A 14143-nucleotide genomic window follows, 5' to 3' on the forward strand; every position below is an offset into this window, starting at 1 on the left:
TGGGATAATAATAATATTAGTTTAAGAGAGAAAGAAAATATGCCTGTTAATAAAACAACTTTCTCTAGTTTTTGTTTGCTATGGGGGTATCTCAACAATGTCTCAAGAACTATTTCAGAATGACAAATTAACTTCTAAAATAAAGTTAGGCTTCTTATGGAACGCTTCAACCCTAAGGAGAGTTATGTGAAAAAAAATGGAACATGTTAAATGATAAATATCATTTATTCTCTAATTTAAATAAACTAAAATTTGACTTCTATATATTTGAGTTGTACTAATAACCAACTCCCCTCCCCAAAAAAGCCCAAATGTCATTCCAAATACAGTTTTCAGTGTTCCATCTCTTCAAAACTTTGTTTTGTGGCTAGAAAGAAGGCTCAGGGGTTAAATGCTCCAGCTGTTCTTCAAAAAGACTGGAATTTGATCCCTAGCACCGATAAGGAGGCTCACTATTGTCTGCAACTCTAGTTCCAGGGGATCAGACATCCTCTTCTAGCCACCAAGGGAAAAAGAAACACAAATGTGTATACAGACATACATGTTGGGAAAATATCCATACATGTTGGGAAAATATCCATACATGTAAAATTAAATTTTTATCTTTCATTAAAAAATTTTCAGATACACATAAAAACGGATAAGAATTATGCAAATCAGTCTCAGACACCTCAATATGGCATCACAGCAGTCAGAACCTCCGCTACTGTTTCATCTGCATCTCTGTTCCTCCCTCCCACCTCCACACAATATACACTTCAACTGTCATTATCAATCTTTAAAACACTTTAATAAAAGTATATTATTAAATATCTAAACATGACCTTTTATAGTTTTAGCCAGGTATAACTAACAAATGAAACGGTATATATTTAAAGCATATAACATGATAATTTGACACACATATACTTTAAGAAATGATTGCCACATCTCAATTAATTAACACATCTATTACTTTACACAGTTCCCTTTTTAGGAAATGAGTGAGACGTGAGAATTCCAAGTATGTAAGAAGGTGTCAAGAACTACAACTGTCACAGTCTATGTAAGACTCAGAAGCATGAACCTGACATCATATGTCCTTTAACTACCATTTCCCCATCCCTCTACTCCCAAATGTAATTTATTCCTTAATAAGAAACCAAGTACTCAAATTTTGATGCTGAAATTTATCTGATTATCTCAACTTTGCTAAAGTTGTTTTCGTAGCTTATTTTCAAATTTACTTCTCAGAACATAAAAACATAAGCACTAAATCTCAAGAAGTGGTTACTTAAAAATACTGACACCTAGTGAGGCTCAGGAGAGAATTACTTGGCTTCAGCTGGGCATGGTAGCATGGTACTAGAAGGCTGAAACGGTACTAGAAGGCTGAAAAGGTATGATACTGAACCCATGAGAGAGAACAGGCTGGGGAACAAAAGGAAGGAAAAGAGAAACACAGTTTTTGTATCTATTTAATTCTTCAAAGTAAAACTAAAAATTTAAAACTCTTTTCTTTAAATAAAAAAAAACTCCAAGAAAGACTATTTTCTTGCAATATAGAATTCATTTTTAAAAAAATCAATTAAAATTCTTAGATCATTGTAGAAGTCATGCATTAGCCAATATATCAGTAGTTTTCAATCTTCCTAATGCTGTGACCTTTAATACAGTTCCTCAAGTTGCTGTGATCCCTGATCATAAAATTATTTTCATTGCTACTTCACAACTGTAATTTTATTTTCTGATGGTCCTAGGCAATCCCTGCAAAAGGGTCATTCGACCCCCAAAGGGGTCACAACACAAAGGTTGAGAGACACTGCAAGAGATCTTATTTAGAAATAAGGAATATTAAATAATCAAGAACAAACCTTTGGACCCAGTGGTAGATACACAGCCCAGCAGGTAGATACTTGAGTATCTAACAGCTACCTAACAGCTCAACTGAGTCCCCATAACCCATGTGAAGAAGAGAGAAACAACTCCTACAAGATGTCTTCCGACCTCTACATGTACACTATGACACTAACACACCTCCCCCCATCATAAGTAAATAAATAACACCAAAAATATAGTATATTTGTAGATCATTAGTTGCATTAAACATCAAGTCTGTCTCAATGAGCCGCCAGTTATAGATGATAAAAATACTGCTAAGAGTCTATAATAGCAGAACTAATGAGTAAAGAAAGACACAGTAAGACTTCCAGAGAGTGTGAAAGCCATTCTCTTTGAAATATACCTCTTCAAAAATTAAAGACCTAAGGTCAAAAGAAATAACTAACCTCACTTCATTTACCGCCTTAATTAGAAAAACTTGGCTTATGCGGGATAAATTTCTAAAAATCACATGACCAATACTTACAATTTGCCATCTTTGAAAGATCGAACAAGAATATTGTCTTTTTTCACAGCAATCTCATCACTACAGTCAGGACAAACCACCTTTAAAAGAAAGTGTAGAACTATCATAAGTGAAAGTATATTTTCAGTTATTTCCATGCCTGCTAGCTAAATGTTTCTGAAGGGGTAGGGCAACACTATGTGGCTGAATAGAGAACAAGGGTCCAGAGTTCTCAGAGTCTCATTTACCGTATCATATGTTAAGCCTTCAAGAAAAACTCAAAAATTTAGAGAATGATCTAACACAAAAGTGTATCTCGGCAAAGGGACACACATCTTTAATCCAAGCACCAGGAACAGAGGCAGGCAGGTCTCTTGAGTTCCAGGCCAGGGTGGTCCATGAGTTCAATCCTGAGAACCTACACAGTGTTAGGAGAAAACTAATTCCAACAAGCTGTCTTCTGACCTCCACATGCACAATGTAGGTAGGACCATGGCAAATCCCCCTAGGAATAAGTGCAATTTAAAAATTAAAATAAATAATAAATTATTGGGCCAGTGAGATGGCTAAGTGAGACAGCTCCTGCTGTCAAGCCTGACAATCTGGGTTAAATTTCCGGGAACTTGCACTGTAGGAGAGAGCTAATTTTCACAAATTGTCCTCTGACCTCCACAGGCCCGTGATCACATAAACACACCCCCAAAATAGATTAGATTAGATTAGATTGATAGGTAGGTAGACAGGTAGGTAGGTGGGCGGAAGGGTGGACGAACGGATGATGTATTAAAAAAAAATGTCTTCCGATGAAGAAAATAACCCACATAAGGGTAACGGCTGAAAGCTACAACTACTGCAATTACCTAGGTGAGTAGTGGCTTGCATGTCAAGTAACAGCAACAGAAAGTTAAAGGGATGAAAGAAAGCACCAAAAGCAGAAAGGTGAGAGTTTTTTTGTCTTTTACAAATGGCATAAAAAAGGAAAGCCACTGAAGGAGACAAGAGGAGGGGGAAAAAAACTTTGGGACTCAAGCTTCAAGGTGACTAACAAATATACAAGTCTGGTACTCAGCCAAGTTAAGAAAATTTGGGAACCAAGGTGTTAACATGCCAAGTGTGGTGGCGACACTTCAGGAGGCACAGGCAGGAATATCAGTAGTTCAAGGCTGCCCTCAACTACAACATCAAGTTTGAGGCCAGTCTTGTCTAAGACCTATCTGAAAATTAAAAAAAAAAAAAATCAAAAAACATGTATTAGGATTCTGAAACTTGCAGCCCATGAACCTCAGTTTTCCATGATCTATAGATTTTGCAAATACACATACATTCATATGGTCATCACATGTTATTTCCTGGTTCCAACTAAAGAGAACAGTCACATTTTACAAACTTTGAATCACAACACTATAATTAATTAGGAGAACTTAATAAAGAATGAAAAGGGGGACCATGAAACCACCAAACAAGATTTCCTTACTTTAAAAAGGAAATGTACATCACTTCCTTCTTAGTTTCCATTAAGATTAAATGAAGCTAATTATCTTGTCCCAAGAAAGGGTAAAAACTACACTTTCACTGGATATTGTGACTCAGCCTAGTGATTCCAGCACATGGGAGGCTTAAGGCAGGAAGTTCTTTGGTTCAAAATCTGCCTAAATACATAGGGGAAAAAAATCTTATCTCAAGAAGTAACAAAAGACAGGCTAGAAAGGTGCCTCAGTTAAGATTACTTCATGCTCTTCCAGCAGACCAAAGTTTCACTCCTAATACCCATATCATGTGGCTCACATCCACTTGTAACCAATGTTAACTAACTTCATGGGTACCCTTGTACTCATGGTGTAGATTCACACAGAAACACAGACACATAAAATGATTTAAATTTAACTTTAAAAAAAAAAGGAAGAAAGAAAGAAATTTCAAAAATTCTCAGGCTGGGAGATGGATCAAGTATTTGTCATCTAAGCATTAGGACATAAACTAGGATCCCTAGCAATTACATAAAGCCGGGAATGGCTGGGTAGTTGTGGCACCTGCCTTTAATCCCAGTACTCAGGAGGCAGAGGCAGGCAGATCTCTGAGTTCAAGGCCAGCCTGGCCTACAAAGTGAGCTCCGATACAGCCAAGGCTACACAGAAAAACGCGGGGGGGGGGGGGGGGGGGGGGGGGGGATCTAGCTAGGCGTGGGTGGTATACACAGGTAACAACAGCACTTAGAAGGTGGGAGGGTCAAGAATTTAAAGTCAACCTAATTACTCAAACAACTGGAGGCCAAACTCAATTATGTGAAACTTTGTTTTAAAAATGGAGGAGGGAAGTGAATGCCTCAACAGTAAGGTGGCTTAGTGGGAAAGAGAACTTGTTGCTCCTGCACAGGACCCAAGTTCAATTTCTAGCAGCCACATGGCAGCTCTGATTCTGATTTCAAGGGACCCAGCACCCTCTTCTGGCCTTCAATGGTAGATATACATACATAAAAGCAAATATTGATACGCAGAAAATAAGAATAAATTTAATGTATGTTATGTATATAAGCGCTCTAACTGAATACAGAGCCAGCATGCTAGAAAAGGGCATTAGATCCCACTATATGGTTCTGAACCACTGTGTGTGTTCTGATGATTACACTCAGTATTAAGACCCACTACTCTTAACTGCAGAGCCATCTCTGCAGCTGCCCCCAAACACATATTTTTTTTAAAAAAAGTAAAACCTTTCATACTCAAATACTCACCAGTGCAGGAAACCATAGAGCTTTCTTTTTATCCAAACTAACATAATCTACACAAACAACTTTGCCTAGTAGCTCATCAGTCTGTTTCCTATCATCATCGTCATCGTCACTGGATGAGGAGGAAGATTCCTCCTCTGGTCTAGAGAGAGGGGGGAAAAAATAAGACATTCTCATTTATCTTCATGAAGATATATAAACCAATAGTTAGCAGGCTATTTCAGAACTTCCCAACATTCCCCAAAAGCTAAAAATTAACTCTTTGAGATTTCAAATTATTCTCTAAACAGTAACAGCAAGCTTATCTTCAAACAACAGTACATCATATCCCCATAATCGTTCGGCTTTACTATTTTGAAAAAAATAAGGGAAAGGAAGGCATAGGCATAATAGTGCACACCTATAATTCCAACTGTCAGGAAGACAAGGAGGGAGAGCTGAAGTTTAAGATAGCCTGAGTTTCATAGCAAGACTTGTCCCAAAAAAACAAAGATTAAGCAGAAAAAAAGAAAAGAACAACCAGTACGCAAATCCTCAAGTTGAAGACCCATACTACACACCTCAGTATTATATTACAAGATAGGAGATCCCAGGGTCAAATTGCAAATGTTCAAAAAGATAGTCTTCTGGCAATACCATTACTGAGAAAACTTAAAAAGGGAGAAGCCAGAGGTTAAGAATACTGGCCATGCTTCCAGAGGAACAGGTTAGATTCTCAACACTGACAAACCTCTCTAATCCCAGTCCCATGGGAACCGATACCATCTCTGGGGACAATGCATATACATAGTGCACAAAAATGTATGTATATACACATACATACATACACACACACACATGCACGCACTCACGCACGCACGCATAGGCCAAACACCCATACTCATAAAATAAAATCTAAAACAAAAAGGCAGATTTTCTTTTTAACTGGAAGTCTCAGTGAGGGGCAAGGAGACAATCTAATTAAGATACTACCATAGCAATCCTTAACAGATGGGCCTAGTTCAGCACACAAAATACACATATAATTCTTTTGTGTTGCTGTAAAATATCTCACAGGAACTGTACTGGGCTACTACATTAGAAAGATGTTAACTATCAAAGAGAAAATATCTGAAATCAGGTACTGTACTCTCTTGACATTAGAAAAAAAGTTAAATATAATTCTATAAAAAGGAGGAAAAGACAAAGAAAACAAAGATACTTTATATTGAGTATCATAACAAAAAAATCCACAATACTTAAAAAAAGATTTCTAACACTAATAGCTCAAATACAATTCTAGTTTCAACAATTCATTACAATTTCAGATAAGTCAGGACCAATTTCATACTTCATGTGTGGTAGACTTTAAAAAGATTAATTTTAGTAAAAAAATTAGTAATGTGTAAGTTCTTAAAGTCAGTTATTTAAAAAAATAGAAAGAAAAAGAAAATATAATCTGATCTTTGTTTTTAAAAAAGGTACAAAAAATACTAAAAATATCTTTTGAAATCAGACAGCAGCAAAGTTAGCAACTGTTGTACAATCTTGTGAACACACTTAAAACTGTAACTAATAAATTTGTAAAAGGTTTATAATATGCAAACTAAAGTCACAGATCTGTAACTATGTAATTAAGACATTCATTTTCCAGAAAACTGTTAGCACTGTCATTGGGTAAAACTTACACTCATAAATAACCTTTATTAGGAAAAAAAAATCATCGCAAATTTTGTTAGGCTTTATTCGTCCTCTGATGGGAAGTGACAGCAGAAGCTTGTCTTCTTATTCTACCAGTTAAACAGACTTTAAACCGATTATTAAAAAGAAAAACAGTAGCAAAACTAGAGGAGAAAAGTATGGAAACAGTCTATAATTCTAAACATTGCATTTTTTTAGGCAGAATAAAACATAAACCTCTGCCCAGAATAGGAACATAGTAAGGATAAAACTCAGTTCAGTTACACAGTAAGAACAATAACAACTAAGTTATTGTTAAATAATTACAAAGTCATCTTGAACTTAATTAGGATCAACTAAAGGCAGGCGTTAAATTAAGGGGAAGATATCAAAACAGTCAATTTCAGAATAAATGGTGGCAGATTAGCTGGTGTGTGGATTTAAAGTTGCTAAAAGAAAAAACAAAGGTAGTTCTACAATATTGGGACAATGAAGCCCTGAGAAACCTAGGGAAATATAACCTTACATTTGTACAAAAAGACATTGCTTATTTTGGTTGTTTGTAGCAAGGTCTCATTATATATCCCAGGTTGGTTGCAAATTTTGCTATCTATCTGCTTCAGCCTCCCAAGAGCTAGGATGACAAGTAATCGCCATATCATGCCTGGCTAACAATATATTTGAAATGACCATTGTTACAACTACAATAAAGACCTTTTTCAATAGAGTAATTGAAAAGGAAATGAAGGTCACAAGAACTCCCTTAAGATTTAGGTCCAAAAATTTGTTGTAGAGATAAGAAACAGGAGAATGAACTCTGAGGAAATGTAGGTAAAGAGATGAAAATTTCAAACTGTGATATCTGTTTACGATGCTCATAAACTAAGGCAGAAAACACCAAGCAAGAACTGTGAGAACCCTCAGCAGTGAAACCAACCAACCACAACAGTGAGAGGTGAGCAACAGCTAGTAAAACCAGTAACAGGAGTGGGCTTCATCTCAAAACTGCCTGTTTTCAGATGTCACACATGTCTAACACAATCCCAAAGCCCATCTCTCACTGCATGCTGAGGTTCTTAAGAGAAAAACTAAAAACTACTGATTTGACAAGTTAATAAGAAGCAGCACCTACAAAATTCATTCTTATGTTCAATGTAGAACTGTTTTTTCTTTAACATTAAAGACTTTCTAATAGATCTTTTAGCCATCTTAATAGATCAAATCTATGTGATATTCCATATTAAACCTATTTTGAATTTATTCTTTCATTTCTGGGATATCTGTAAAATGGAAAAAATATTGAAATTTTACTGCAATTTTCAAAATTAAAAAAAAATATTCTTATGGTGGTGATGAATACCTTAAATCGCAGGTAGAGGGCAGTGTATCTCTGTGAGTTCCAGGACATTCAGGACACCCAGGGGGGGGGGAGATTTCTTTACATACTGACATTTGATCCTGATATGTTTACATGTAAGTACATGGTAATTCTATTTAGTCCTTACATTCTAGGCTTTACACTGGGAATGCTCAGTAAAGTCTATCCAAATAGCCTCAAACCTGAAAGCCCAAATCTAAAACACTTCATATATAAACTGTGTGTGTACGTGTGTGTGCACATGCATACATTAATTTATAATATAAATTAATTTAGTTACAGATAAAAACTGAAGCACAGCATGAGAAGATTAACCTGCTAAAGCCACACAGCAGCAAGTGGCAGGACATACAAACTCAGGCCATCAGGCTCTGTGCTCGCACTGAGCTAACTAGTTAACTACAATCACCACTAATGAGATTATCTGATGTTTCACACTCACCACTCTGGTATCACCAGTTAGTTATTAAAACATGAATATACTCTAAAAAATTATAGGAAGACTAATGATCAATGATAAAACATTAACTTATTAATTTTCAAAGCTATTAAAACATTCCACAATTCACATGCTCCAATGAATACTTTGTGGCAATGTAATAATCCTCTCAAAATTCAAAGACAGCACATCAGAATTACAAATAATATTCACAATGAAGGTCATTCTTACTAATACCACCATACTTTTTCTCTTTTCTTTCTTTTTAAGGCACAGTGTTACTATGTAGTCTGGGCTGATCTAGAACTTAGAGATCCGCATGCCTCTGCCTCCCAGGTGCTGGTTTTAAGAGCATGTGCTACTGCATCAGACCTAACATTTATTTTCAGGTTATTTTCCTCTGTTTGAAATATCCAATTTTAAAATGTCATACAGAGAAGAATTTAAAAAAAAAAAAAGCTGTAACTCAAGTATACTAAAAAATAATCAATTCACCAGCAAAGTAACAAGACAAATTTTCTGACAACTAAAGAAAACATTTTTAGAAGATTCAGAGAATAAATGCATAAATCAAATTACAGTAAGATAGGAAAATAGGTAGCAATAAATATTTTTTCAAGGCAATGATTAGTGGTCTTCTAATTTCAGTCCTCAAATGAGAGTTTATTTACATTTAAAATTAATTTGGAAAGTAACTGAAGTACTCTAGCTAAGCAAAATCAAATTTTTCAGCTGAACAAGAAAAGCCTGTGGGACAAAGGTGAGCTCAAGCCCCAGTTCTCCTTCCTGTGTCTTAAAATAATTTCCTTAGGCCGGGCCGTGGTGGCGCACGCCTTTAATCCCAGCACTCGGGAGGCAGAGGCAGGAGGATCTCTGTGAGTTCGAGACCAGCCTGGTCTACAAGAGCTAGTTCCAGGACAGGCTCCAAAACCACAGAGAAACCCTGTCTCGAAAAACCAAAAAAAAAAAAAATAATAATAATAATTTCCTTAATCTCAAATTTTATTAATTTGTACAGCAGTAAGGTAAGACAACCATGGAAGCCAAGTCATTGAATCCCCTGGAGCTGAAGTTACAGTAGTTGCCCAATGTGAGTACTGGAACTAAACTCTGGTCCTCTGAAAGGGAAGCAATAGTTCTTAACTGCTGAGCCATCTGTCCAGATACCTATCTATCTTCACAAGTAAGGCTGAAATTAAATAATATGAGTGTATTTACCCACCTTCCATCTAAAGGGTTCAGAAATAATCAAGATTTAATATCTGACTTTATATACTGAAAGCATTCACTTAAGGTTTTTAATAATTCAACATAGTATTTGTTTATAGTTATTTAACAATAGTTTCAGATTATATTTTTTTGTAATTTTTAGTCCAAATCATTAATTTTTTTAATATTTATTTATTATAAATAAATAAATAAATATTATATACAGACAATGTTTTGTCTGTATGCCTGCAGGCCAGAAGAGGGCGCCAGACCTCATTACAGATGGTTGTGAGCCACCATGTGGTTGCTGGGAATTGAACTCAGGACCTTTGGAAGAGCAGGCAATGCTCTTAACCACTGAGCCATCTCTCCAGCCCCCCAAATCATTAATTTTTTAAAGGAAATTTCTGAGAGAATAAATTTTAAAATTATATTGTTGGCCCATTCACTCCAACTTGTTTCTTGCTTCATAGAAGTTGTTTTCAACTCTTTTAAGATATTTGTTTCATAGGTACTAATAAAGAAAACCACCACTACAAAAATAATAGGAGATGAAATTTTTTATCAATGACATTTGATAAATACAAAGAATTTAGAAAAGAAAAATCATATCTGGTTTCAAAGTAAAAAGTAGGAGACAAAATGTTGACAAAGTAAGCAGAGCAGTCATAGAGAAGGGAGAAAACACCGTGGTGAAAAGCATGAAAACCAGCAAACGAGCTGATGGGGACAACTGACTAGTTTCACTCCAAAAGCAGCATCAATATATATGAAGAAATACCTGGAGTCAAACCCAGCTGTTAAGGCTGGAGGGCATGCATGGAGCTCAGGTCCATGATGAGGGGTGTGAATCACTATTAGAACTGACATCACCAGAAGATCTGATCTCATGAGCATTTTTTTTTTGCAAATTACAATTTAAAAATCATAACTATTAAGACAATACTAGAAAGAGAAATGAGTTCAAATTCACTGACAGTTATAAAAATTGACTTACATATGATTAGATCTTCTTCCTCTATTTGTTTTCTTTCCTATGACTGGAGTGCCAAAATGCTCAGGGTTGGTGAGTGGGAGCTGGTCTAGTGTCTGTGGGTGAGAACACAAACCCATCAAAAGTTATTACTTTCCAAGTGTTTTTTTTTTTTCATTTTAAACCAAACCAGTGAAATACTTATGTTTTTTTTTTTTTTTTTTTTTTTTTTTTTTTTTTTTTTTTTTCGAGACAGGGTTTCTCTGTGGCTTTGGTTCCTGTCCTGGAACTAGCTCTTGTAGACCAGGCTGGCCTCGAACTCACAGAGATCCACCTGCCTCCGCCTCCCGAGTGCTGGGATTAAAGGCGTGCGCCACCACCGCCCGGCAATACTTATGTTTTAAAATAAAATTTTTTTCACTCAAAGAAGGGTAGGATAAATCTTTCTTAATGAAAGAAAGTTCTAGCTTTAAAGATATTAGAATAAAGATGAATGAGGCCATACTTGGAGAGAGGAAGAAGAGATGGAAAAAAAGCCCTGGTTGCCTGTATAGAAAACTCATTAGCTATTAGAAGGTCACACACACACCAAAAAAAAAAAAAAAAAATCCTTAAAATAGAAAATAACCAATAGCTTACTCAAAACACACATGTGAAGGAAGACTCCTACTTATAATGGTTCATTCCTAGGATAAGGCCAACCATAGCACAAAATTGTTCCTTGCCCTTAGCAAATCAGAATCCATTAAAAAAATTTTTAATAAGTAGCCAAACTAATCATCAAGAAAGATAAGCACCAGTAGCTTGAAAGGAGGCTCCAAAGAAGATATATTATAACTTGTCAAATGTTTTCTATAATAAATCTTTTCTAACAAAAATGTTTAAAAATAACTTTGAATATTTAATTTCTTGTTTTCCTTTTTAATCTATGTCACAGAATATAATTGCTGTTATGAAAATGAGTATTCCTTCCTTGATATTAATAACACATCTCACCAGAATGTTTTACTTTTCATGAGCTTCTCTTGTCCATTTTTCAGCCTTTATTTCCTGAAAAGTATATCTAAAAATCTAACGACGCTATCCTAATTAATGACCCTTAGATGGTCAGTATTGAAGAAATGTTTATTTTCCTTTCACAAGATTGTACACGAGATTGTGAGCAAGCACACGCACACACATGCACAGACGCTTTTATTCCTCCCTTTCCCACGAATAGAATGTTTGTTAGAAGATAGTTATCTGAGTGCTGGAGAAATGATGGGTTCCTGGGAAAACTGTCAGGACAGAAGTAAGGCTGAGGAGCTATTTAAGGTAAGATTTCTTTTTTTGTTGTTGTTATAAAAGGTGTCTGTGACAGGGCAGAGCACTTGTCGATCATGCACAAAGACTTAAGTTTGATAGTGAGCACCCTCCAAGAGAAAACAAATAAAGGGAAAGGAATACACAGATACAGCTTCTATATACTCTCCTTATCAAGCTTTAATATAGTAACATTATAAAATATTTCTCACTGCTTAACTAATATATTTTTCCCCTCTAGTAGAGGGTAAGCTACTCAAGTAGACACCCATGTCCGCACAGCTCCATCAGTGTCCTTAGCACAGCACTGGCACATGGAAAGGAGTTAATGCATTACACCCCTATTATTCTAACTTTCCTTCAGCAAAACATCAATCAAAATGTCTATCTGCACAGACACAGAGAAAACACCCTCCTTGAAGGCATATCTCCTGTTCAACTATTTCAGGTTATACCTGCCTTATGAATCCAGCTTCAAATTCTCTTTTTAATTTAGCTTATTTCGAGACAGGGTTTCTTTGAGCACTGGCTGTCCTAGAACTTACTCTGTAGACCATGCTGGTCTTGAAACTCAACCTGCTTTTACTTCCCAAGTACTGGGATTAACTGTGTGTGCCTCTATCACCTGGCTTAAATTTTTCTGATAAGAGAAAAACTATTTATTATATTAGATATTTCTTTATACCAAGCCTTCATCAGGTGAAAAGTCAGGGTTTTAAGATCCCGTATTTACTTACTATCAGTAACCAGATATGTGTTCTAAGTGAATATTTATATATAAAACTCATAAATGAAGAAAGAGAATTTCATGATGTCACTTGCCCCAAATTAGTCTGACTTGTTATATGTAACCATCAAAAGCTGGGTATGATGATTCAGTATGATGATTCAAGGCTGTAATCCCAGCACTTGGGAGAAAGATAAGAGGTTCATGCCACAGGTCAATACATTCCGGGGCTACAAAGGGAACAGCTTCAAAAGGTCAACAAAATAAACCTGTAAAACTAAGCCAAATTGTGATGGCACATACCTATAATTCTAGCACATTGAAGAGGCTTTGGGGAGACAAGGCAGGAAGATCAGAATTTCGAGGTCAACCTTGACTAATTAGCAAGTTCAAAGTCAGTAAGTGCTGCATTGAAGAGACCTTGTCTCAAAGAACAGGGAAAAAACTCTCCTTCAGGGCTGGAGAGATGGCTCAGTGGTTAAGGGCATTGCCTGCTCTTCCAAAGGTCCTGAGTTCAATTCCCAGCAACCACATGGTGGCTCACAACCATCTGTAAAGAGGCTTCGCACCCTCTTCTGGCCTTCAGGCATACAGACAGAATATTGTATACATAATAAATAAATAAATATTAAAAAAAATAAAATATCTTATTCCTACACTGAGTGGTTTTAAAGTTTAAAAAAAAAACTCTCCTTCAAATACAATCCAATAATTATTCACTGAAGACTCTTGTATAGAAAACACTGCTGGGGAAAAGAGGACTCACCAAGAAAATGTGGCTATCCCCCTACAGCAGTTTAAATTTTATATAGGAGAAGTAAATAACAAAAATATCACATAGCCAGAATATTCCAGCAAAGTGCAAAAAAGATAAAGGATGAGTTGACCTAATTTGGGCAAAAAGCCCATGTGATGTGGGAGTTCCCTGTGTGCTATGATTACCATTAATGAATACAGAAACTTCTTTGGACCTATACCAAGGCAGAACTTAGATAGACAGTGAAAGTTAGGCTGAATACTGGGGGGGAAAGGGCAGAGTTAGGAGACGCCATGGATCTGCCGTGCTGAAACTTTGCTAGCAGGCCACAACCTCGTGGTGATATACAGATTAATAGAAATGGGTTAAATTAATATATAAGAGTTAGCCAATAAGAAGCTAGAGCTAATGGGCCAAGCAGTGACTTAGTTAATATAGTTTCTGTGTGATTATTTCAGGTCTAAGCTAGTTGGGCGGCCAGAACCAAGAAGCAGCTCTCTCCTTGCAATATCCATGGAAGATATTACACAGCAGAAAGCATTTCTGGTGGCCTTAAGAGAAGATTCCAGCAAATGGAGAGGATCTGGACTAAACAGGAATCAAAACAGTACAAACCACAGTTTGGAAACATCAAGCACTCTAAAA

The 14143-nt window shown here is 36.1% G+C and overlaps 1 protein-coding gene across 5 annotated transcripts in view; it reads right to left on the bottom strand.

Moving 5' to 3' along the window:
- Positions 1–14143, bottom strand: part of LOC121432547 (AT-rich interactive domain-containing protein 4B) — a 123246-nt gene that overhangs the window by 48163 nt on the left and 60940 nt on the right. For all 5 annotated transcript variants that reach the window (XM_041630541.1, XM_041630543.1, XM_041630542.1 and 2 more), the window contains exons 7-9: positions 10737–10828; positions 5058–5196; positions 2348–2427 (exon numbers count right to left, since the gene is read on the bottom strand). In XM_041630541.1, the coding sequence (XP_041486475.1) occupies positions 2348–2427; positions 5058–5196; positions 10737–10828 (311 nt within the window). The remainder of the gene's footprint in view (positions 1–2347; positions 2428–5057; positions 5197–10736; positions 10829–14143) is intronic.

The sequence above is a fragment of the Microtus oregoni genome, unplaced genomic scaffold, assembly GCF_018167655.1.
Source record: "Microtus oregoni isolate MIOR12 unplaced genomic scaffold, Mior012 000035F_ref0000213, whole genome shotgun sequence".
NCBI lineage: Eukaryota > Metazoa > Chordata > Mammalia > Rodentia > Cricetidae > Microtus > Microtus oregoni.